Source organism: Argiope bruennichi, chromosome X2 (genome assembly GCF_947563725.1).
Source record: "Argiope bruennichi chromosome X2, qqArgBrue1.1, whole genome shotgun sequence".
NCBI classification, from domain to species: Eukaryota; Metazoa; Arthropoda; class Arachnida; order Araneae; family Araneidae; genus Argiope; species Argiope bruennichi.
Window position 1 is genome coordinate 122,643,955 of NC_079163.1, and position 24,502 is coordinate 122,668,456.

Consider the following 24,502-nt stretch of genomic DNA (forward strand, 5'->3'; position numbering starts at 1 on the left):
TCAGATACTTCCCAGAATTAACTAAATTTATTGCTAACATTTCTGAAACCTGCTTTGTCAGTAATGATTTGTATTAAAGACAGGTCTCTTTCATTGAGCTTCTCTTTCCGCCCACTATTTTGCTTTGCCAAGCTTGTCTTGCCGCACTGTGTGTATGCTGCCGTGTCTTTAGACACTGTACCTCTAGAAACGCCTAAAAGTTGGATGCTTCGGTCACACTTGCTCCAGCTACACGGGCTCCTACAATTTGGCCTCTTTGAAAATCTCAGCGGGCCGACATTTTACGCTTTTGAAAAAAAAAAATCCAAGAATTGCAGAACTTCAATAAAGCTAACACATACTACCAGGATATATACATTGCTATTTATATATAAAAAAAAACTGGTGGTTATTATTATATTTTAATGCTTACGAAGCGCATTTAAAAATGACATTTTTACTATCACCAGAAATTAGTGGTTGAGAGAGTGATATCTTAAACCGACGAACTTCAAGACATTACTCATAACTCTACACAGTGTCATATAAAGATATCAAATTTCCGTGATATCGCAAATGCATTTCTGCAACTATGTACACTTGCCTTCCTCCACTACTACATTTACAACTTTTTCATTTTCCTGCAGTCGAGTAGGTAGCGATCTCGTATGTGTTTAATGGATAATGTCCCGGTCACTACAAAATTTATAATCATTTTTCGAAGATTTGTAATTGTCAGAGCCTCTACGTAAACCTTTCACCAGCCGAAATACTTTATAATAGAAGCATTGCTGTTTTATTGACAAAAAAAGTTAAAAGTAAAGCACTCTCTTTTAAAATCAATTTCAAGACAGAATGCTCGCTGGTGGAAAAGGTTATTGTGAATTGACGTTGACAGTTGACCTGTCCCCGTACCCGTGAGAGGACTATTTCCATAAATGATAGTAACCACGGAAAGCCTGTTTTTAATTAGAGTATCTTGACCTGTTTAGATCCCGTAAGAAGTATTCAATAACTGTTTGGAGCTGAGCTGATGCAGAAGAAGGGAAAGGCGATACTGAAGACTTTCGGGTGCTAATATTGGTTGCTGTTGGCTGTGGGAGCAAGCTGCTGAGTTGATGTAACGACTGAGTGATGTAAGGTTTAAGTGAGTTATATGTTTCAGAAGGAATTACAGTCAAACTTCGCATAACAAACAAAACTAAATGAAAAAAAAAAAAAAAAAAAACTTAATGAGTGATTCTGGTCTAAGGTCCATTAAAAACCTCTTAATTTGAAAGCATGTCTTGTTCTTTGAATAAACTATTATGTAGTTATTTTTAATGTGGATTAAAATTTTGTGTTTCTTTAATATGGAAATTTGTTTTCATGCGAATTTTTTAAATTTAATAATTGAGTCGTAAAATTACGAGAGCATCTATAATTTTTTTTTTAAACCTTGTCTTAAAATCTATGATAAATACAACTACTATTTAAATCATAAGTTCAAAAACAAATAAAAGTCGATGGCAAACTTCGATGTTTTTTATTGATTCCTGAATTTGATTTGTAAATTTTTGTATCCTAAAAACATGAAAACTTTGTTTCTATTCATCAGTGAACATGGTTTAGTACATTTACAAGCTTCTGTTTCATTATCTGAAACATTTTTTTATAAGTTTGGCTTAACTTTGTTCAATCAGTGTTGTAAATCAATAATGCAATTTTAACTTTCATATAAGTTTTGCATTTGAACAACTTTAAAAATCAAAATCATTCAAACAAATAAATACTTGTACTTGTTAAAAAAATTGTATAAAAATATTTATATATTTCATTTCATTACTATATGGTTTGTTGTTCATTAACTTAGTAAATTACTTGAACTTGTAGGGAAAAAAAAATATGCAGAAACCGGCAATGATGGAATATACTCTATAATATCTATATCAAATAAGGCAAGTCAAATACTGAACACCATATTAAAATCTGAATAACCAATATGTTGTTATATAAATAGTTTAGCTGAAATTTTAAGACTTGATGTACTATTCTGATCAGAGAAGATACCACTGTAATAATACAAATTATGCATACAATATTTTAGATTTCATATTAGAGAAAATTTGCTTTATTGTTTACAAATTTACATACAAACATTCTTAACATATTAAAGTATACAAATGAATGATCCAGATTGAAATATGCAGATTATTATTTATTTAAAGTATCAATGATATTTAAAGAATTACTATCCAAGTGACGATTATCTTTTAATATAATAGTTCTCTGAGGATAACCATCCACATCAACAAACAAGTACCTATACTCATATTTTGACTTGTCCCCCTAAAAAAAAAAAAAAAACGAGAATAATAAATAAGTAAAATGGCATATTTTAGCATTTTCTTTTACATGGGATTTTTGATATTATGAACAAAATTATCAACCATTTGTTTCATGTCACAATTATAACTACTTCATAAAAATTCTTAGTTTCATATTTTACTTACATTTCTGCAACTTCATATTTCCAAGAAAACTTTTCAAGATTTATTAAACATTATAATTGTTTGGAAAACATACTTTTGACAAAATTATTCATGTAAGGAGAAAACCAGGTCTACAATGGTAGATCTAATGCCATATAACAGATGCTAAAATTATGCTAGATTTAACAGCATATTTCCTTACTAATTCTTCTGTGAAAAGCTCATTCATTGTTGATATTACCAATGTAAAAGGTTTACCAGTATAGCTTCATATATTTACCCTATGAGATGTATTTTAGTTCAAATTAAGCTTCCTCCTCTCATCCCAAATCTCTCATGAAATTGTTCAAACACTAAATATATTTCTGACTGATCCCGTTGTGGGCAGCACAAGGTTTGAATGAATGAAAGTTCAAACGAGAAAAATATAGTTAGAGCTTGAATACAGATTAATACATTTTGATCCTAAAAAGAAGTAGCACTATATAATATAATAATGAAGGATAACTATAATATTTGAAATCAAGAAATATCTGATTTAGAAAATTTCAGCAAGAAGCACAAATATATATATATATATATATATATATATATATATATATATATATACCTTTCTTTTCTAATTTTACACATATGCCTTAACTATATATTTAACTGTTTTCAAGTGTATACTAAATAGTGTATATATCAGCCTTCTTTAAGAAGTTAGTTGAACATTACAGTTACTTTAATAAATCATGTTTAAATTCTAAAAGTTTTTACCTTAAAAAATGTAAATGAATGAAAGGAAACTTACTTCCACCATTTCTAAATGAACAGTTCCACTCTTTCTTGAACCTTCCACATAAAATTTCATCCTCATATAATTTTTTCCATCCTTTTCATATACTAAATGGCTGCAATTAAACATTTTTTAAACAAAGTTTATGAAATATAGTTCTAATAGTTAATTTTGATACCTTCAACTTTTAAATTATGCTCATGCTAGAATAAAAATGCCGGTTTGAAACCATTAACTCAAACACCAAATATGGCATGTAGTTAATGTTATAAACAGTGGTTAATTAACTTAATTTTTTTAATTAATTATATATTTTATGAGATACTGGCTCAGATACAGAAGCATCACCACTATCAAGCCATATAACTTCAACTACCCCCTCCTGCATCCTGTTTGTTCAATTATTTTTTAAACCAGTGAATTTAAAATTTACAAAAAAATTCACAATTTCTTTAATGTAAAAATATAATAAAGAAAATTTTTTTGTAAGTAGCAGATGGAGACAGATTTAATAAATTCATCATAAAATTCTGAATATAAAGTGACTGTACATTTTGGATGAATAACTGTTAAATATTAGAGAGATCTGTCAGCTTGACAGTTTTTTTTAATCGGTTTTTTTCGGATAATACATTTAGATACGAATCATATACTGATTAAATATGAATATTTTTCAATCTTACCTACATATGAACTGCTCATTTAAATTTTAAAAAAAATCATAAATGCACTTATTTTAACATGTTGTTAGAAACAATCTGCTATATTGCAGTATTCATTTTGCAGTTTATCCATCATTATTTATATTTTTGAACTTCCACTCAGTTTTACTATGGTGAAATAGGTATCGAGATGGCACTATACGACATTGTCAGCATGAGAGCAGGTAGAAAAAGGCTCTAATAGTTAGTTATAAAAACATTGTGTGTGTTTTCTGTGTATAAAATCGTGATTTTCCAGGAAAGAAACCTATATAGATAAACTTAAAAAGCAAATATATTAAATACAGACACATACATAAAAAAAAAAAAAAAAGTGTGACTCGAACCGAGGACCCGCTACGCACACGTCAGCCATTTTGTTCTGAGCACTACACTGCACTGCTTGCACTTCGAAGCGGAGGTTGAATAAACTTATTCTAATAGTTAGTTACAAAAAATGATTTTTTTGTGTGTATAAAATCGAATTTTTTCAGAAAAGATACTTATGTTATAGATAAACTTCAAAACCTTATCTAAATATAAAATTTGATCCATATAAATATATATACAAAAATAGCTCATTTAAAGATACAAGAAGAAAATGGCAAAAAAGTAATAATAATTCAAAAAAACGGTCGAATATAAAAAAAATTGGGGAAAATTAGAGTTTGATACTTCTTTTGTTTTTGTTGCAATTCTCTTCATATTTTGTGTTACATTAAAGGCAAAGTTAAATTCAACCACAACAATAAAGAATTAACATAATATTTCAAGCCAATTCTGAAATATTCAAAAGGGTATATGTTTCATTTTTTGGTTGTTAACAATAACAAAGACTGCAGATATTAACACTGTACACTACAAAATAAATGTTGATTGAGGCTCTGTATAGTTTAACTGACACAATTCATTTTTTGTTACTTGATTGTTTTTATTTGAAGTAAGTTATCAACATTTGGCAAAATATTAAAAATCCTACACAGTGCATGAGTTTTGAAAGCCTCCTTTGAGCATGAACACTTTACACTTATGGCAGAACCAGTCTGATTAAATAAAATATTACATCATTAAAACATTTTTGATAAAATTACAGGAAATAGGCATATGAAAAAGATTCTGTGAAATAATTCATTTGATTGTACTGTATTCAATCAACTTAAAATATAATAAGTTATATTTTATTTTATATTTTTTATAAGTTATAAGCCATAAGTTAAGTTTAGAATAATTATAGTTATGCCCCTTTTTGAAACAAAGTGAGAACTATTGTCACTCAGATCTAGTAATTTTGAATTGTGGTCAGATGCAAACCATGAGTTAAGAAAAACACACTAAAAAGAATCAATCATTAAAAATATAAATTGATTAAAAAAGATATTAATGGGTGGTTTAAAGGAAATTATATATACATATAAACATCTTTACAGCAGAATCAAAAATTTTTCAAGCTGAGTTGAATAAAAAAAGTTTAGAACAAAAGAAATACCTGACATGTCTGCGACGACCACGTGATGATAGTTCTCCATATCCTTTAATTGGCTCTCCAAGAGTATCACTTACAGTTGCGTTACTGCGACATAAATGTAAAGCATCACTATATATAGAGTTTGGACTTTGTCTAGAAAACAGTTCCCTTAAAATAGCATAGAACATAACGCCTACAATAAACAAATTTTTTTTCTTTAATTTTGTACCACTATAAAATATTATAAAAAATATTTACGTTCAAGAAGAATGAAGAAAATTACCTGTAACACCAATACCAGCGATGATAATACCAAGATAACCAGCATCTTTAGAAGTTTCTTTTACTAAAGATTAATATACACAATACATATATATAATAGTAATCAATACAACATATGTCTTATATCTTACATATACAATAATAATCAATAAAGCAGAATCAATAAATTAATAATAGAGAATGAGTAGGATGGGGTAAAATGAACAGTCTAGAGAAAACAGACAGTAATTGTCAAATTACTGTCTGTCCAATGTTTAAAATGCATGCTGATGCTAAATTTATTTATTGTATCATAAACAATATTTTTTAACTAAATTTTTTGATTTTGCAACATTTTTTTTGTATGAATTAGCAATTTCTGATTTTATGATTGACTCAGTTTAGGGAAACAGAAGGTTTCTATAGCTGTTTCTCTACCCTTCTAAAACAGCTGCCAAAGAAATTTTTACAAAATGCTGCATAAAGTTTTCAAGGTTGTGGACTTTATCCAGTCAATAAAACTGAAAAGAGAAATGAGTAGCAATGCAAATGTTGTGCAATACACCTCCTTCAACATCAAAGAAGGCAGTGAAAACTCTCCATTTCAAAAGATAGTGATGAATTTTCTTCTGTTCCAAAGGCTGTTGTATTTCCTTTAAAAGAATTAAAACTGGCTATTCTTTCAATGTTATCACTTCCAGCATTGAGTAAAGCAAAAATTGCACTGAAAACTGAAAGGAAAAAGAAAACTTATGCAGGTAATAACAGACAAGACTGCAATCCATTTTCAGAAAGAGCATTCAAAATGTAAAATGAAGAAAGAATGCTATTCGCCAAAAACTATGGTGGCAGAGAAATATAGTGCTCCAACTTGAAAGATAGAATGAAAAGTGGAAACATCTTAATACCTCCTTCAGACAAAATAATTGCTAATTGTTAAGTATTAATAAAACATTATGCCAAAAAAAATCAATAAAACCTTTTATTGGTCAAATTTTAACAGAAAAAAGTGACTTGTTTGCAGTCAAACATTTTATTAAATTTCCTCTTGGTGGGAATATATACTTCCCCAGAAAATGAAAATGTTGTTGAAATTCTAAAGATTGACCAAATATTAGATTACCTATATTAACCACCAACAATAAATGCAAGTAAAATATCTTCTAATAAGGTGTAAATATTTAATATAATTTAAGGAATATAGCTTGCCAAAGCTGAAAATGGCAAATTTTATGAGCATTACCCCCTACTCTACCTATTTTCAGTTTCAAAACGTGAACCAAATAGAAACAGATAAAAAATTCCTTTATTATACCAAAAAGAAAGTGGTATGATGTTATGTTAATATGACGAAAGTTAATATGACACAGCTAAACTTTCTACAGTTTAGTTGCATTTATCTTTTTTCTTTGCAGTTATACATTAATGATAAGGCTAAAAATTCCAAAATGTCTTTATATGCAAGTTCAAGACTAAAGAAAATGCTTCTGCATTCTTTCAAAGCAAAGATATTGAATTACCTGGATCAGTAATTACATTATTTATAATTATGTAACTATATAGAAATAAAAGCAATTGCACAGCACTTCTTTTAATACATATTTCTTAATATTAGATGTTCCCATCATCCTTAGTTCCTTAATACATGACATATTCTATCCCTGAATAAATAGAGGCTATGTACTAATTAATAAGAAGTCATACACATTCTTTTTTTTTTTTTTTGAGAAATTTATCTAAAATTTTTCTTATTTTTTGCATCAGTTAAAGTTAAAATAAGAATAGGACAGATGTGATATTATATCAATGATGACAAATTAGAAAATTCAGAAGTGAATCATTTAAAAGAAGTGTACCTTCATGTATAAATATCATATAACAGCATATTTAAGCATTTCAAATAAGTGCTATTTAGGTTTGTTCCATTATTCGTAATTATTATCCAAATTTAAAGCAAAGGGAGAAAAAAGTAATCTCACTTATATGAAGATAATTTATCATTTGAGCTTATTACATTCTTATCTTACCAAGTGTTTTATCTAGCAACATAGCATAAAAAAGATTAGTTAAAGGTACTAATACTATAGTACCTTTAACTAATCATTACAAATAGCAACATAAAAAAAAACCTTATTCAAAAGACAATTTCAAAGACATTAAATATTTTAAAACCTTCTTCCAATAATAGACATTGAAATTTTTAATAAGAGTACTTTTATAGATTTTCTTCCCTTTTTTTCAAAAGTAGCATTTCTACCAAGGGGGGGGGGAAACAACCTTCTCTAACAATTTCGCGAGAAAGATCAACCAACAGACACTACACTTTCTAAGATTCTTTCCATAATTTTAAGCACTAAAAATTGATGAATGTTCACCCCACCCCAGAAAGAGTTATTTAATTAATATTTATGTAATAATCCTACCTTTTTTGGCAAGTGTGATTTGAGAATTTTCATTTTCTTTAATTCTAGGAACAGAGGAATCTTGATCTCCACCAGCAGATTTCCATCTGCAATGAATAAAGACAGAAGGATACTGTTTTAGACAAACAGCCATTTCCTTATAAGGTACACGGCTAGGAGAGGGGGTAACATTTTTCAACTTTGAAGACCAAGCACCAGGTGAAACAAAATGCATTCGAGACCACATTCCTTTAAGAAAAATAAACTATATTCTCTATTAAAGAAAATTTGATAAAAGTGCAAGGAATATAAAAAAAAAGAGCATTTATAATAAATTCTAATGCAGTAACATATGAATAAAAGTATCAGTTCAAAGATGAATTTGATAAATATTTTTAAAAATAGACAATAACAGAATTTTGCTGAAGTAATTTTCTCAAAATTCCATTCTAACCCTCTCGTTGTATATCCCACGATTTCCACAGGCAATGTAGAAGTAGCAAAATTTGAGCAGCCAGCGATTTCCATGGGGATGCATTTTCCCATCTGTTTAGCTGTGTAACCCGCTTTTTTCCCACTCATGGTGTCATTTCGGTTTCTTTCAGATCTGGGTTAATAGATAGCATTAATTGTGCATGGTTCTGTGAAATATACAAGATGCTTTGTAGTATTTTATGGGCTCTTTGCAAAGTTCAAAGATGTCTGGCAAAGGAAACTTTTTGCAATTTTTGAACCTATTTTGATAAAAGAATTACGTAGCAAAAGGGTCAACACTTTACTCTCTTCTGGTAAGGAAAATTTTACCATTTTCTCCAACTATAAGACAAGAAAAAAAAATTATTATGATTCTCTGTATTTTGCTGGAAATGTATAATGGGCTAATTTTATTTTAAAACTGAAGTTTGATATTCTATTACCACAACTTTTAATTACCAAAGGAGTAAATTAATTTGATTTAATAAAATTTAATTCTGACAAATGAATTTTTAAGCAGATGCATCATATTATTTTGAATATATCTGAATACTTGAGATCTGAAATTTTTTTTTTTTTTTTTTTTTTGATTTAAGAAAAACAAACACATATATAAATTCCTAGCTAAAGGAAAGATCATACAGAGGAAAAAAAAATAATAATTCTTATTTTTAGAGGATTAAAAACTTATTTTAATGTGGCAATTCCAATTGATTTTTGATGTACAGTTATTGACAATTCAGGTGGACAATGACATGCAACTGATATTCAAATTTATTTTCATGAACTTTTTAGTACTTTATATATGTTTATCACTATGAATATTACTATATACCTCAGTTTAGATATTTTAACATCCTTTTTGAAAGCAACACTAGGATTATTTTGAGACGAATTTCATAATTTTGACCCTCAGCCAGAATGATGAGGATCACACCTGAGCCGGTAGTCCCGCTATAAACTTCTGCATTATAGCAGAAGCAGGAAGGTTTAGCCCATATTCCTGGTAGATCTTTAGTGGAATAAGGTTTTGAAGCTGAAGCCCTGTGGGTCCAAGGCCAAGACCTTACCAATAGGCCACTGCTACCTCTAGTATACCTCAAATATAACACTAGCAATTAGAAAAAACTTAGGAAACTACTAAAAACATTAAGATTATTTTAAAATAATGAATCAGCAAGAACTTTTTATCTATTTCCTGTAGATAATTGCACTTCTAATCATAGTAGGAATTTATTTAAGCCCTCTGAAGACTGACTACCTAAACATCTCTACTGAATTATATATAGTAGTTTTATTCCCAAATTCTTCAACTAAAAAGATAAAACTTATCCAGGAATTATGCTTACATGTTCATTTAGACTTAAAATATAATAGTCTATGGTCACAAAATTACTAAAAACATCAAGCAATTTTTCAGATGTTGAATACTATGATGAATACTTTTCAAATGATGAAGTTCTGCACTACAGATACTTGCAACAGCAAAAAGTTTAATTAATCTAATTTTTTTATGCAATTATTCAATACAATGTATTAGAATAATTTATCATATTTTTCCAGGTAGCTAAAAACATAATTAGACTGTAATTTAATATATGTTTCTTTACGAACACATTTTCTTCTACAGTTTTCTTGATAAAACCAAAATTCATCATCATTAAAAAAGTTTTTTAATTTAAATTATGATATTTGTTTCATTATCATGGAAAATATTTTGAGCTCATTAATTTAAATGCCAAATGGTTAGTTATATCGAATACAAAAGATTGAAATTTAAATGCTTAGAACAAAAATAAATATTTGAATGATACTTATGCATTATTCATAATTTAACACATTGGTAGAAACTCTGCAACACACACAAAAAGCCCCTGTCATAATAAACAGCCAAGAATAATTTCCAATATTTATTTTTATTATTTTTTCAACATCCTGTTGATAAGGGGGGGGGGACATAAAATATACATTCATAGGCAGTACCATAATTTTCAATTAAATCTAAATTCATTTATGGTATGTTTTTAAAATTGACTTAATTAAATGTAAAATCCCTTTTCTCCTATATGTTTAAAAATTAACAGAAAGTAATATTAGTTATCAAAATATTAAACAAAATAAAGGAATTTCACTATTATATGCTAAAACATTTAAGCATCACAGCTTTAGATTTTGCTGTACTATTTCAGATTGATAAATTAAAATTTAAAAATAGAAGACAAAACATGCATTTAAAACATCAGAATCAATCATGCCAATTAAATACAAAGTTCGGCACAGAATAAATTTAATGACTAACCAATCAAAATATCTATAAAAATAATTCAGAATGTAGGAAAAAATTGTTAAAATATCACATATGAATGGCAAGTTCAGAAATATTATCTAGTAATTCTGCATATTTCCAAAAAGTCTCTATGTCATTTTTTATTTCTACCGTAAGCTCATATATATATCCATTATATAAATTGGGAAGTTGGTTGATTAATAATATTTAAGCAGTGTATATAAGCTTAAATATTTTTAGTAAGATAAAAGTGTATTAGCACGGAAACTAAAAAGCAATTATAGAATTAAACAGATACATTAATGAAATTAAGGAAGTGTATGATTCGCCTTGAAAATGTCAATAAATAGGTAAATATGATGTAATATTAGTTAATAATTGTTTGCATGCGATTTTATACATTCCGTACCAAGACTTGCTGCTACTGAAAATTACAATCACGTTCAGCTTTATCTAAGAGATTATGGTTGTTTTTCAGCTGTTTTCGCTCGTATTTTTTTTTTTTTTTTGTTTTTGTAAATAATATTGGCTACTTGTGATTCTACATTACTCAAGTCGCCTCTCTTCCAGTAAATTTAGCTTTCACTCCACTCCAAAATCTTAACATATAAGTAAAACAGGATTGAGTTAACCGGAGGACGTATTGGAGGATCAAGCTAGGTTCCAATTAGTGCCTGTAGACGGCGCCAGCTGTCTACAGCCATCTGTAGGCGCTAACAAGAACTATCCCAATTCGAGGATTAGCTACAATAGGGGTTATAAGATTTGGCAAATAAGCATATTTGTAGCGAATTATGCCAATCTTTTTCATTTCCTATTACGCGATTTTGTTTTTTATTTTATTCCGCCAAAACTTGGAATCGTCAAACTGTTTAGTTTCTTTTACTCTTTCTGAAACTTTACTCGTTTCTTTTATACTCCTTCAGAAATTCATCTCATAATTTTTTTATTTTAAATTGATTTTGATGTAAATAAATTCTTTATTATTATTAAAATGTATTTATTTATTAAGAATTTTTTAAGTCATTTGTTAAAAATTATTATTTATTAAATAACTTATTGAAAATATAAATGTATTTATTTATTATTTTTTATTTATTTTATTATTATATAATTATCTTTCATTTGAAAGAAAACGTCTCCAACAGTCGAAAATAATAGAAATATTTTCATGCAAAATTTGAATAAATAAATTCTTTTATGTTATTGCGATTCGAAATAACATTTGACTGTGAGGACTCTCCATATAATATTTATCTAAATTTTTTACTATATGCAAATTTTTTTCCAATAAAAGAGAACGTGCGCGTGTGTATGCAGAGAAGAATAAATATGTTTTGGAGGGTGGGAAAGTGTAATGTTTTTAGAGCAATTAATTTTTATTATTTAAAAACAGCGAAAAAGTGTGAAGTTTTTCTGCAATAACTTTCGAAAATGTTTCCTAATTAAAAAAAGATTTTAATTCATCTTTAAAATAAAACTATATTTAGAAATATATCTTTTTAATTATAAAATCTTATGATATTCTTTATTTTAAGAAATTTTTAAATTTTGATTTTCACCAATATCGTAAATGGAAGAGAAATCATTTTCATTTTTCAATCAAAGCTGAACGATTTTTCTTTGTTAAAAAATATTAGATAAAATTATTCATACTTTTAATATAATAAAATTTATAGGCTGGCATGCTATCAATAAATTGCATCTTTCGAGGCAGGTTGTTGAACTTAGAGCTTCCAAAGTTGGCTGGCAATTAGCTATTTCTTAGATAGCAATATTCAGAAATCTTGTTTCAAAAATTAAATTAAAATTTTAAATAAAATTAACAAAATTCCAGCATTTTCTTTAATAACTTCAAAATATATCACTAACCAAAAACATTTTAAATTTTAAAAAAATTAGTTTTTCAGTTATCTTTTTTCTTTTTAATTCCATTCAAATTAATTCCATTTTTTCTTCTTTGATCTCAGTATTTTTCAAAATACTTTTAAACATATTTTTCAAAAATATTTTTCATTGGTTTAGTAAACTATACTTCTATATGAGCACATTGCAGTGATATTAAATACAATTTTATGCACATATTATTGTCATTTTAATTTATTAAAGATAATATAAAACTAAACAATTAAAATCTACAATCTTGGCTTCCTATAATATTTTGGATGAAGATTCAAATCTACTTTATTATTTTCATTTCTATTATTTATTTTTTATTTATTTTATTTCATTTATTTTAGGTTAACATAAAATTAAAAATTAGGTATAACTAGAGCATCATCTTTTTTTTTTTTTTTTTCCCTAGTAAAATACAGTTGATTTTTTTTTTATTTGACCAGCTTTTTAAGGCTTTTTTCTATCATTTAATAAAAAGCAATTTTAAAAATTAACTTTCTATTAGTTTTAATATATTCACTTCTTAGCTCAATCATTAATCAACTGCAAGATAATTCTTTTCGAAGGTTATGTTAATTATTTATATATTATAGTTTGCTTAAACAGTAATTCTCATAAAAAACTAAGAATTAAAGAAGAATTAAACTAAAATTAAGAATTAAAAAAAAATCTCAGAAAAATGATCATAAACAGTATTTTTTATAATAATTTACAATTATATATAACTTGTTATTTTTTTTGCAATTCATGCATTAATTTAACAAAAATTATATTTATTGCAAATACTTTAATTGACATAATTCATGTAATACTAAATGTATGATGGACAGACCAGCTGGTCACCGAAAGCAGCTGGTACATCCCTAATTATTTCGATTTTGTTTCCAAAGTATACGTCTAACAATAACCATCCTTATAATGTAAATGTATTTTCAATGTGAAACAAAACAGTCTATATCATTGGGGAACGCGGTGTTTATATATTAAATAGTTAGCTAACATTAGAGCTCATGTTTCTTCTTCGGCTCTAGCCATGTCATACATGGAATACCTGCTTAGTTATGCACCGACTCCTCTTAAAATCCAAAATTAATATTTATTGACTGATTCTCTATTTAGCATTTATGTTCAGCTGCCGGGTATGCGCCTATATTGTTATATTAATGTTGAATGTGTAGCATGGACCTTAAATTGTTCTATAAATTTCTACATATCTTTTCTAATTAACTACTATTCTTTGAATAATCTACATTTATTCTCTGAAAATGTAATGAACTTGCTTGTAGATTATTTGATGAAAATAAGCTGGAATGTATAAACCCCTTCAAACCCATAATGGGATTTATGATATTCGATTTTATCAAGTAAATTCTTCCAATCAGACTTCAAATTTTAAGAAATAAAATATTCAATTAAATTTGCATCAAAAACTATTGTTATGACTTTTTCAAACGCTATCAATAGAAGGATATTGGAAAACCTATCAGGAAAAATGACAGAAAAAAATCCAAGAAGGAGCCAGTGGAGCAGTTCTCTTAGAAGGAGTTAGTTTTCGGAAAGGGGATATCCTACAATACCAAATTTTCAGGCACTGTGTTTTAATTTTGTTCAGTTAAATCCTATAAAGGTGGGTTCACACGAGGCTTTTTATTGCGCGCAAACGTTGTCTCTCTACTGTTGTCCGTCTATTGTCCCCGTGTGAACAGTTGAGACAACGTGTCGGGACAATGGCTAATAGTTGTCCCGACGGGACAACCATTTGCCATTGTCCCGTTGCAGTCACGTGATTTTCCTGAAGTAGGCGTGACCTTCTATTGCGCGCAATAATAAGCCTCGTCTGAACCCACCTTTACTCCTTCCAATGATTAATACATCAATCTTATCCGGTATCAGTGACATCATGTAATTGATCTTGACCACTTGTTATCTGCTAGGAGAAAACAGATTAAGGAAAAAAATGTCTTTGACGGCAGATCAAGAAGATCCTTATATTTTCTATAGACTACTTATATTCTCTTTTCAAATTTTTCACAGAAATTATACAAAAAATAAATATTAAGGTGATTCGAACCTTTAATTCGAAATATCGTAGTATAATAATATTTTAGGTTTCATTTTAATCTATCTTTATATTATTCTTTTTCCTTAATTACAACAGCAATAAAGTAAATAAGAATGGTGTTTAATATCGACAATATCAAACGCATTCTTGAGTATAAGACCAAGAATGAAGCAGGATCGGTCTTTAGTCGATTGCTTCCAAATGGGCGACGTTCATAAGGTCTCTTTCTTATTTCCTGCATACAGAGCTAATTTTTCTTCCGCCTTGCCATGGACCTTAACAAACATAAAAGAATCCTAGTAGTCTTTTTACGAAGGGTATTTATTGTATGTTCGTAACAAAAAATTTGCAGTTACTTTGTCTTCTTAGTAGGGGGGAAAAGAGGCGGCACGAGAAGGGTATTGGGACCAGACATTTCCGTACGAGTCAAAGTCCAATAAATCATTCTTAGTTCATTGAAAAAAGGGGCTAGGGAGTGGTTAGTCTTTGCTAAAAACATATAAGCCTGCTGGCAAGAATGTTTAGTGAGAAAATGTATTGGTATTTTAACTACATTTTGATACTTAAACATAAGGAAAAAGCTTCTGTCTGTTTGTACATGTGCTGACTTTACAAACCAGCCTTTTTGACATGTATCAATCAAATTTGGCAAATATTTAGTTTGGTAAGTAAAAATGTGCTTTTCAGAGCGATTTAAAATTTTTTTTAATTAATTAAAAAATAAGCGAAATATTGGTCTTTATTCGGGATAACTTTTTAAAAGTTTGCAGTAGAAAAATAGTTTTTATAGCATTATAAAATTAAAATATATATATTAATATCCTTTTAACGATACCATATTTTTTTATCATACAATTTTTCTTACAATATTTAATAAATTTTTTGAAATATATTTTAAACGTATTTTGCAACAATATATATTTAAATTGTTGAAAAAAAAAAAGCTCAAAGCCGTTTTCAATGTTACTACTAATTTTGTATCAACTTTTTTTTTTTTTTCTGTTTTCATCATTGTTACCAGTTTTTTGTCTATCACTGTTTCTATCTTTTTTTAGAATTTACAATTTAGAAGAATTCGGAAAGTTAAAACTCTTCAGCAACAGAAATTATTAACTTCTTGTTCACTTAACATACTATTTACTTTTCTAAATGGATGTGTGGCGAAACTTTTCAGGAGCAGAAAATAAAAATTTCAAGGCATTTCTTTTTAAAAAAATAATTAGCATTTTATGCATTGGATTCTGGTTCATTATAAAAGTGTTGTTTTCTATAAAATTTGAATAAAGGAATTTTTAAATAAAAGCCTTTTAACTAGGAAATGTGAATTTATGAAATTATTATTCTGCACTGAATATATTCAAAAACAAGATATTTGTACTTAATTCAAATTCTCCTGTAATCCTGAAGGGTTATTTTTAAGAATTTTATTTAAACTTTTGCGAGCTTAAATGCTCACAAAAATAAGTTTTTTTTGTTTGTTTTTTTTCATTTTAAAAACTTTTTTTCGATTATGGTAGATATGGATATTCTATCAAAATTTTTCTTTATTAATCACCATTTTAACAAGACGCATTTATCCATATGTCATTAATGGGAACATTTGGAATAATGTAGTTTTTTCAGTGAAATAATTTGCAGAAGGGGAAAAAAATCCCATTCCGATTTCTTTTTTGAATGAAAATATGATGGTTGAATGCTTTGTGAGGAAATTGAAGAATGCTTTTGGAAATAAAATTAAAAAAAAAAAAATAAGAATTAAAAAAACATGAACATTTTGAATTTCTGGCTTGTGATAACAGATAAGACGCATTTCAAATTTATCTATTCATCTACGGATTCTCTTGACAATTTCAGTTTCTGTAGCATTTGTAGAAAGAAAGTTTTCCAACTTGAAATTAATTAAGATCATTAATTATAAAACAAACTTACGATCATTAATTCAGCAAGGACGCTGAAATTGTTGGGCAGTTATATCGATTGGATCTGAAATCAGTCGGATTTCTGATTTATATAAAAACTTCGTAAAAGGAAATAAAAACAAGAAAAATTGCTCCCTAATAATAAACAACAATAATGGTCTATGAATTTTCAATTATTTTTTATGTAAGTCCTAAAAATTATTTATTTCTGACAATGTTCTTGCATTTCAATTTTCTTTTTAAAGAAATAGAAAGAATAAAGAATTTTCATAAATCTTTGTTAAGTCACTGAAATAAATAGTATAGTGACCTATTTACTTATTACAGATAGTATACAAATTTTTGTTCATTTGTTGGCTAGCTTATGTGCATTAATAAATTAAAAATTAAAGCATATGTATTAAAGTATATATAAATTTACGAGTATGTTTGGTTTATTAATCAGTGTGAAAAACACGTTTTAATCATTTTCTATTTAGCGTTAATTTCTATTTGTGATTTCCATTCTATTGCTGAGTTATATCTATAGCAACATTTTATTTAATACTAGTCACCGACCAACTGGCTAGCCAAAGTTAATAGCCGCTAAAATTTTCAATTAAAAACTTTACGTAACTGGGTCTTAATAGCTTCTTAAGCAAATTATTAATAAGCTTCAAATTTTGATAGATAGTCTATAATAAATATTATATTAGAAGACTTCTATGATTCTATTCATTTTACTATGCATTTCCCTTATTTTCTGCCAACGCCACTAACAATCGTGGATGCACTTTGATATTTTTAGTCTTTTAACAATACAATCTAATTTCTAACCTAGAGCAAAACAAAAATTGGCATTTTTCTTCATATTAAAAATATTTTAAATGTAAAATTTTCAGATTTTTTGCTGAATTAGATAATTATATTGCTTACTTTCCTAAAATCAGCTTTGCCAGTAATAATTTTTGTAAAGCGTTGTTGTTGTAAAATTTTGTAGCGTTTTGTAATTTTTATAATTATTCTCACAGTAAAACGAAAACTGAACATTTTTTTGCAAATTTAATAATAACTTTGGTGTTCATCAAGAATTCTTATGCTTTTGTATTATTATTCTTGATACGCTTAATATTTGCTCAGAATTCTTAAGATTTTTGCTGGAAAATGTGCCTAAAATATTTTTAAAAAATTAATTAAATATGAAAAAAATATTTATACTGCAAAAAAATTACAATGATTGAAAAAAAAAAAATTCTGAATATATAAAAATAACATTTATACTGTAATATTTTCGAAAGTTATCGAGGGAAAAAAAAACATCAAGAACTTGCTTAATTTTTAATTAATTAAAATTCTAAATAAAATTTTTTTAACATTGCTTCGAACTGCACATTTTATCCGTCTAACATAGTACGTGAGTACTAAGTTTGGTAGTCTTACGGTTTGATTAATAGAGCGTCAACACCCAGATATACAGACGCACAAACACATATTCATCTTTATTATTAGTAGAGATCGCTCTACTAATAATACGCTTTATTATTAGTAGATAATGCATTTCATGTTTGTGAAGATTAAGTTTTGTAATGGAATTTTTATTCACTCTCTCAAGTGACAGAGTTCAAAATTACACTACACGTTTGTATTCTCTATGACTATACATAATTTTGCTAGAAATTAACTTGTCAATTTACTTAATTTTTAATTTCACATGAGTAGTGTCATCCGGTACTGATTATGAGAAAAAAAAATTATTTTTAAATTACATAATGCATATAATCTGCACTAATTATAAAGATAAATTTGTTTTATTACTTACTGTACAGGGCAAAGCGTTTGATCTATAACAACCAAATTTTGCACATATATTCAGTGCGGAAATTTGAAATTTCGGTGTGATTTTTTAAATTTTCAGTTAATTAAAATTTGTGAAATTCTGGTATTTTTGCAATAATTTCTGAAAATATTATAGCAGAAAAACAATTTGTACAGCATCTTAAAATTCAAAACATTATCTTTTTAATTATGAAAAAATTTTTGCCATATAATTTTTTTTATTTTTTAAAAGTTTTTAACTTTATTTTACAACATTGTATTTTATTACTGAAGAGAAACTGAAACCATTTACATTGTTGCTCCTAATACCTCATCTTAGCCTTTTCCCACTGATATGACTAAGATATGAAGGTTCGGTTTATTTTCCCATGTTGAGTTGACTTAAATATGAGGCATGCTTTTAATAATTTTTCTATATATATTTTGTTATATTAAATAAAAAAAGTTCGCCCTTTTGTGATCAAAACTGAGTGAGTTATGACAATTTGAATGTCACTGTTTTATAAAAACGCAGAACTCCATTGACTGCCTCGAAGATACAAAATCAGTGCCCTGAGTTTCCCCAAGACTGATCAATCTAAAATAATTAGATTTTTGATTGTCCTAAAATAAGGATATTCAAGGCTTTATACTCCGTCAGATTTGGTCGCAAAGATGGAAACGTTAGATGGTCAAGATTATTTTACTGAATAGGATTCCTAGGTCTGAAGGATCGTATAAAATTTAGACTTCAGTAGAAGACAGAAGTACTTTTTTAATTGAAATAAAATAAAATATTACGTCATTTAAATCCTTTAGAAAGCAAAATTGAAAATAAAATTTTATGATGAGGCCAAAGAAAATATTATTGAATAATGTTTTTATATAATTCATAAATTATAAAAATATTCTGTAATACAAATTAGATATTAATTCTGAACTCATATTCTTTTTAAAGACGTGTTTGGTTTTTAAAAAATGTATTTATTGAAGTTTTATCGATTCCGGCTTCCATTTCAAGTTCACATTTTACGGGAGCTTATAGAAAATTAGAGAAAGGCATCGAAGAACGAAGAGAATAAGGTAAGGCTTCTATAATAGTATCGGTGATACGTTTATAAAAAAATTGAAGCTTAAAAACATTTTGCTTGAGAATCTATTAAGAGAGCAATTTACATAAAATATTTAATTGAAAAGCAAATGTTAATTCTGGCAATCCATCTAGTTGCCAAAGGGGAATAGTAACAATGATTTAAAAATTTTAAAAAATCAATTAAAATTTTTTAAAATCTACTTTTAATTCACTAATTAGAATATCTTTTAAAAAGTGTTTTTTTACAAAAGTTATTTTATATAACTGGTAAAAATGTCTAGAAATAAGTATTATAGAAAATAGTTTCAGATTGGGCCTCGCGTTTTCTAAGACTGACCCTGTAACAAAGGTACTAGAAAGTATTATTATAAAATATTCTTTAAAATATTTTCAAATATTTAATTAAAATATGAAAAGAATTTGCACAGAAATAAAAGTGATATAACTGAATAATTATCATTTCGAATTTTAAAATGGTGTAAGAATGGCTATGCAACAATACGCTTCAAAGTTATTGAGACGAAGGGTTAAAACGTCAATAAATTTTTAAAGAAAAAAAACCTATTTACAATTTTAAAAACTTTCCTTAGTGAACATTTACTATTCAAATTACAAACCAACTTTCGGTTGAACGGTCTAGCCTTCAGAAATCTTGAATATGTCTTTGCCTTATAAATGTTCTCCTAACTTAATTCAGAGACAACATTCAATCTATAAATTTAATCATGTTAAAGTTTTTGTAAATAATGCAACATCCTTTTCAGAAAAATTAGACATATCAACTGAATGAAAAATTGAGCCCAATATAAAAAAAATAAAAGAATAAATAAAAATCTATATTTAAACTTGAATTTATTTTTGCAAACAGCTGCCTTTATTTGAGAAGTTACTTTTAAGCGTTTTCTTTCTTTGATGAATACAATACCAAACAAGAAAGGGGAAAATATAAAACTCATGTTATTAAAATTTTTTGGTTAAAAATCTTCACCACTAAGCAGATGAATAAAAATAATAAAAATTTTGCTGTTAAATATTTAGGCTCAGATCATAAATCCCAGGTCAAATTTTAAAAAGTTATAAGGTTTCGTAGATTAAGGACCATCGAGTCCAGGTGCTCCGCCGAAACACTCATCATGTCGCCGTCGTCGTATGCTGCCTTTCAAATAGCTTTTCTTGGTCCTTTTTAATGAATATTAAATCAACAGAATAACGTTAGAGTAAGATGCTGATACCCGTTCGTAATTTCAGTCTTACTGAAGAATAATATAATTATTAATGTGTTTATCTATTTGTTAACATCAGTTGCAAGACAGACTGCCGCCCCAAAGCTTAACATTTAGCAAACGTGATTTAGAGGTTAAAAATGTGTACTTTTAGGCAATTTATCAAAATTGACAACTATAATTTTAATTAATCTCTCTCTCTATATATATACATACTATATATTGAAATAAAACTCATTCGACATGGTTGTATAAAAAATGGTTTTGTCCATTCTTGCTAACAAAACATTAACTATATTAAAATGCAACTCAAAAACTGACTAAAATACATCGATAAAAAAGTATTAAATAAGAAATAAATCGTAATAATAATTCCAATATTCTTTATCAAGTATTTGTAATATTTATATGCTACAAGGGAAAAATAGATTCAGCTTAATCAACTTTACTTAAAAAACATCCGTTCAAAATGGATATTCACAGACCAATGCGAACGTCAAATACTTTGTTATATCATTTGTGTAAACAAATAACTGTCTGTTTAATTATTCCTTAATTTGTCTTTTTTTTTTAATTCAATAAAAATTTATTCATTTGCCTTTATAAAATGAAGGCATTTGTTTGAAGGAAATTAGATCATGAGTTCATTGAATTTTCCCATCGCCAGGCATGGGTTAAAGTGTAATTATCAAGTTTCGCATATGAAAAATGTTGATTATGCCATAAAAAAGAATCATTATCCGTCAATTACTCTCATTATAAGAATGAGAAATATGCATTTCCTACAGCTTTTCTAACTGTTTATCAAGTTTTCTCTAAAATGTAATTAAATTCCGTTAATCCTACAACTTTAGCACATATGATACTAGTTAAGAGCGCATCTGCTTACGACCACCCGGTGGTTTTGTTGCCGTAAGGAAATTGGAGTAGCTTTTCAAAAGCAGCAGAGATAGATAAGTAGATGGAAGTGGAAAAATCAATTACAGAACTGTCATACGTATCTATTTTTCTTTCTTTATGCTCATAAAAGCATCGGTTACTCACCTATCTAAGAAATACTTTTCTGCAAATAAGCTTCCTTTGAGAAACTACATTTAAGCAATTTTATTTTGATGATTAAAATGCTAAAGAAAGGGGAAAATATCAAAATAATATTTATTAAAATTATTTGATAAAAAAAAAACCTTCACTTTTAAATAGAATAGTAGATGAATAAAAATTTTACAAGATGCTGCATTCCAGTGGATATCAAATCAAAGAATAACATTAGGTCCACATACAGATATGCAAATGTAATTTCAATCTTACTGAAGAAATATATAGTTGTTCATATATTTATCTATACTTTAACATGAGTTATAAGACAGACTGTCGACTCCAGAAACTGAAAATTTATCAAACATGCTTTAAACGTTGAAAGCGTGTGCTTTGATGCAATGTATCAAAATGTCCAGTTATAATTTTAACTAAACAAAATGTTGATATTTTCCTCTTATAATTCCCAAAATATATTATTGTACAAAAATGATACTAACACCCTTTTCCAAACTTAATATCAAAATCCTTTTATTGATATCAATTTCATTATCATACAATTGTCTTTTTAATATAAATAAACTAAAAAAATATTTTAGAATGTATTTCTACAATAATTTTTATTATTGTAATACAATTCATTTCATTCCCAATACTCTATCAAAATTTAACTACTCAAGTAAAGATGAATTTATTCTTTTGTCATTAATTTAAACTTGTTTTTTCTGTCACTCAACATTACGCGTTTGTTTGTATGCAATATAGTAATTACAATAAAAAAAAAGCATGACAGCAATATTATTTGATAACAATAATCTTTGAAAAAAAATGGAATATTATGCTTGCAGTAGTAGCTGAAAAATCTACAAACGAGGATAACAATTCCTTATGACATTTTGAAACAACGCCCTTCAAGATATTTTATTTGTTCAATAAAAATGCTTAGGTAAATTAACACAGCCATATTCGAAATTTTGTTAAAATACCATTTTATCATTCAGATTTAGTATTTAAAACTTCAAAAAACATCAACTACATTTGGAAATTATGAAATTTTCTTCTGAAGCATTAACAAATGTTTCTTTTATTCGCAAAATAATTATTTTTCTTCAAAAGTAAAATTTCCTTTAAAAAAATGCTGTAAAGAAATTTAAGTGTGAGTTGATTAGTGATGGCATTCAGGTATAATTTTAAGGATAAATATCCAGAATGGATATTTATTTTTCAATTAATTGTATTCATATAAAAAAAACTGTATGATCTTATATGCTAATGTTATAAAGAGGCAGAAAAAGTATAAAGATAGAAAGAGAGGGAAGCATATAATTTTTTTTATTTTATAAATTTTTTAAAAAATTAATAAAAAAACAATAACACATCATACATTTTACATACTTGATTTAAATTATTTTTAGTTACAATAAACAATAATGAGATAGACGATTTTTTAAAAAGTAATTTAACTAAATAAAAAAGAAAGATTTTTTATTTTTATTTAAAATGATATTGGAAACAAAAGTGAAAGATACTGTTTACAGTTTTTTTCCTTCCAATTTTCAGGCTGTGGTTTAAGCCTTAATTAGAATCATGTTATGAGGTAGAATTTGAATTTTGAGAGGAGTTGCATAGATTATCAGCTTTGATACAATATCTTGAGAATATATTATATCATATATTCCACTTGTAAATGATTGTGCTTTCTGTTTGTTCATTTTTTTTTCCTGTCAAGTTCTCTTTATCTCTTTAGAAGTTCCCAATTATATGATACATATCCAAGTTCAACTGCTCTTTCATATGCTAAAAGATTTCTTTTTTCTTCTTTTATGAATACAATGGCCCAGGAAGTTCTTTCAGTTGCATTTAAAATGTACAAAACTACTTTGATTTTTAAAATACTGGTTTCATACAAACTCCTTCATCAAAACAATGATCAGAACATATTTTGTGATCCTTCTGATATTTTTCATTCTCTGTCCATCCTTTTTTCTGTAATGAATAAAATCTGTCTTCAGTTGATTGCCATCTATTTTCTTTTATTGATCCAATTGATATATGTAAGTTAAACCACTCAGACAGTTTTAACCTACTTGTGTCAGTAGTTTAAAATTTTTACTGAAGGTGAATTGAATCAATACTAAAATATTTTTGGAAATTAGCTTTTCTTCACGTTTTTGTAATGGGGACAATGGAAGTTGTTTTAAAGTCTCCAAGTGAGTAAAGTCATATTCTCCAAGTTATTAAATTCCTATTGAACAAATGAATTTGCAAATAATTTGATTCAGAGATTATGATTATTTTTATTATTGATTCTAAATTGTAAATAATTTTTTTCAATTTAACATAAACAGTGTTAAAATTCATTATTCCATTGTAATTATCATTACTTTAAAACAATAAAAATTATTTTCTCATTTTATTTTTTTATTTCCTCATAGAAATTGTCTTTTTTAATAATTTAGTCAAAACCTTAATTTTAAAAGATAAAGTAGGTATATAAACTATATAAGTTTTATAGGTTTTAAGGATTTCCATCATCCTTTATAATTTTTTTTACACAATATATCAGAAATATTCACCGCTCGGTATTTATCCACTCATTTGAATCAGTTAAAACAATATTAGTATAGCATTTTTTAAGGTGGAGTAAATGTTTCTTATT

At 27.1% G+C, this 24,502-nt stretch overlaps 1 protein-coding gene across 1 annotated transcript; it reads right to left on the minus strand.

Moving 5' to 3' along the window:
* Positions 1–2,059: 2,059 nt before the first annotated feature.
* LOC129960865 (mitochondrial import inner membrane translocase subunit Tim21-like) lies at positions 2,060–11,440 on the minus strand. Its single transcript, XM_056074569.1, has 6 exons — positions 11,231–11,440; positions 8,082–8,309; positions 5,681–5,743; positions 5,419–5,590; positions 3,247–3,346; positions 2,060–2,307 (listed from the first exon to the last, which is right to left on the minus strand). The coding sequence occupies exons 2-6, from the start codon at positions 8,305–8,307 to the stop codon at positions 2,173–2,175; spliced, it is 696 nt and encodes a 231-aa protein (XP_055930544.1). The 5' UTR covers positions 8,308–8,309; positions 11,231–11,440; the 3' UTR covers positions 2,060–2,172.
* Positions 11,441–24,502: the final 13,062 nt, after the last annotated feature.

Excerpts from the sequence above, each read along its gene's own strand:
- LOC129960865 (XM_056074569.1), bottom strand. The coding sequence starts at position 8,307 with ATGTGGTCTCGAATGCATTTTGTTTCACCTGGTGCTTGGTCTTCAAAG. Across the intron at positions 5,591-5,680 it reads CGCTGGTATTGGTGTTACAG|GCGTTATGTTCTATGCTATT; the intron begins GTAATTTTCTTC and ends TGTTTATTGTAG. Across the intron at positions 2,308-3,246 it reads TTCATTTAGAAATGGTGGAA|GGGGACAAGTCAAAATATGA; the intron begins GTAAGTTTCCTT and ends TTTTTTTTTTAG.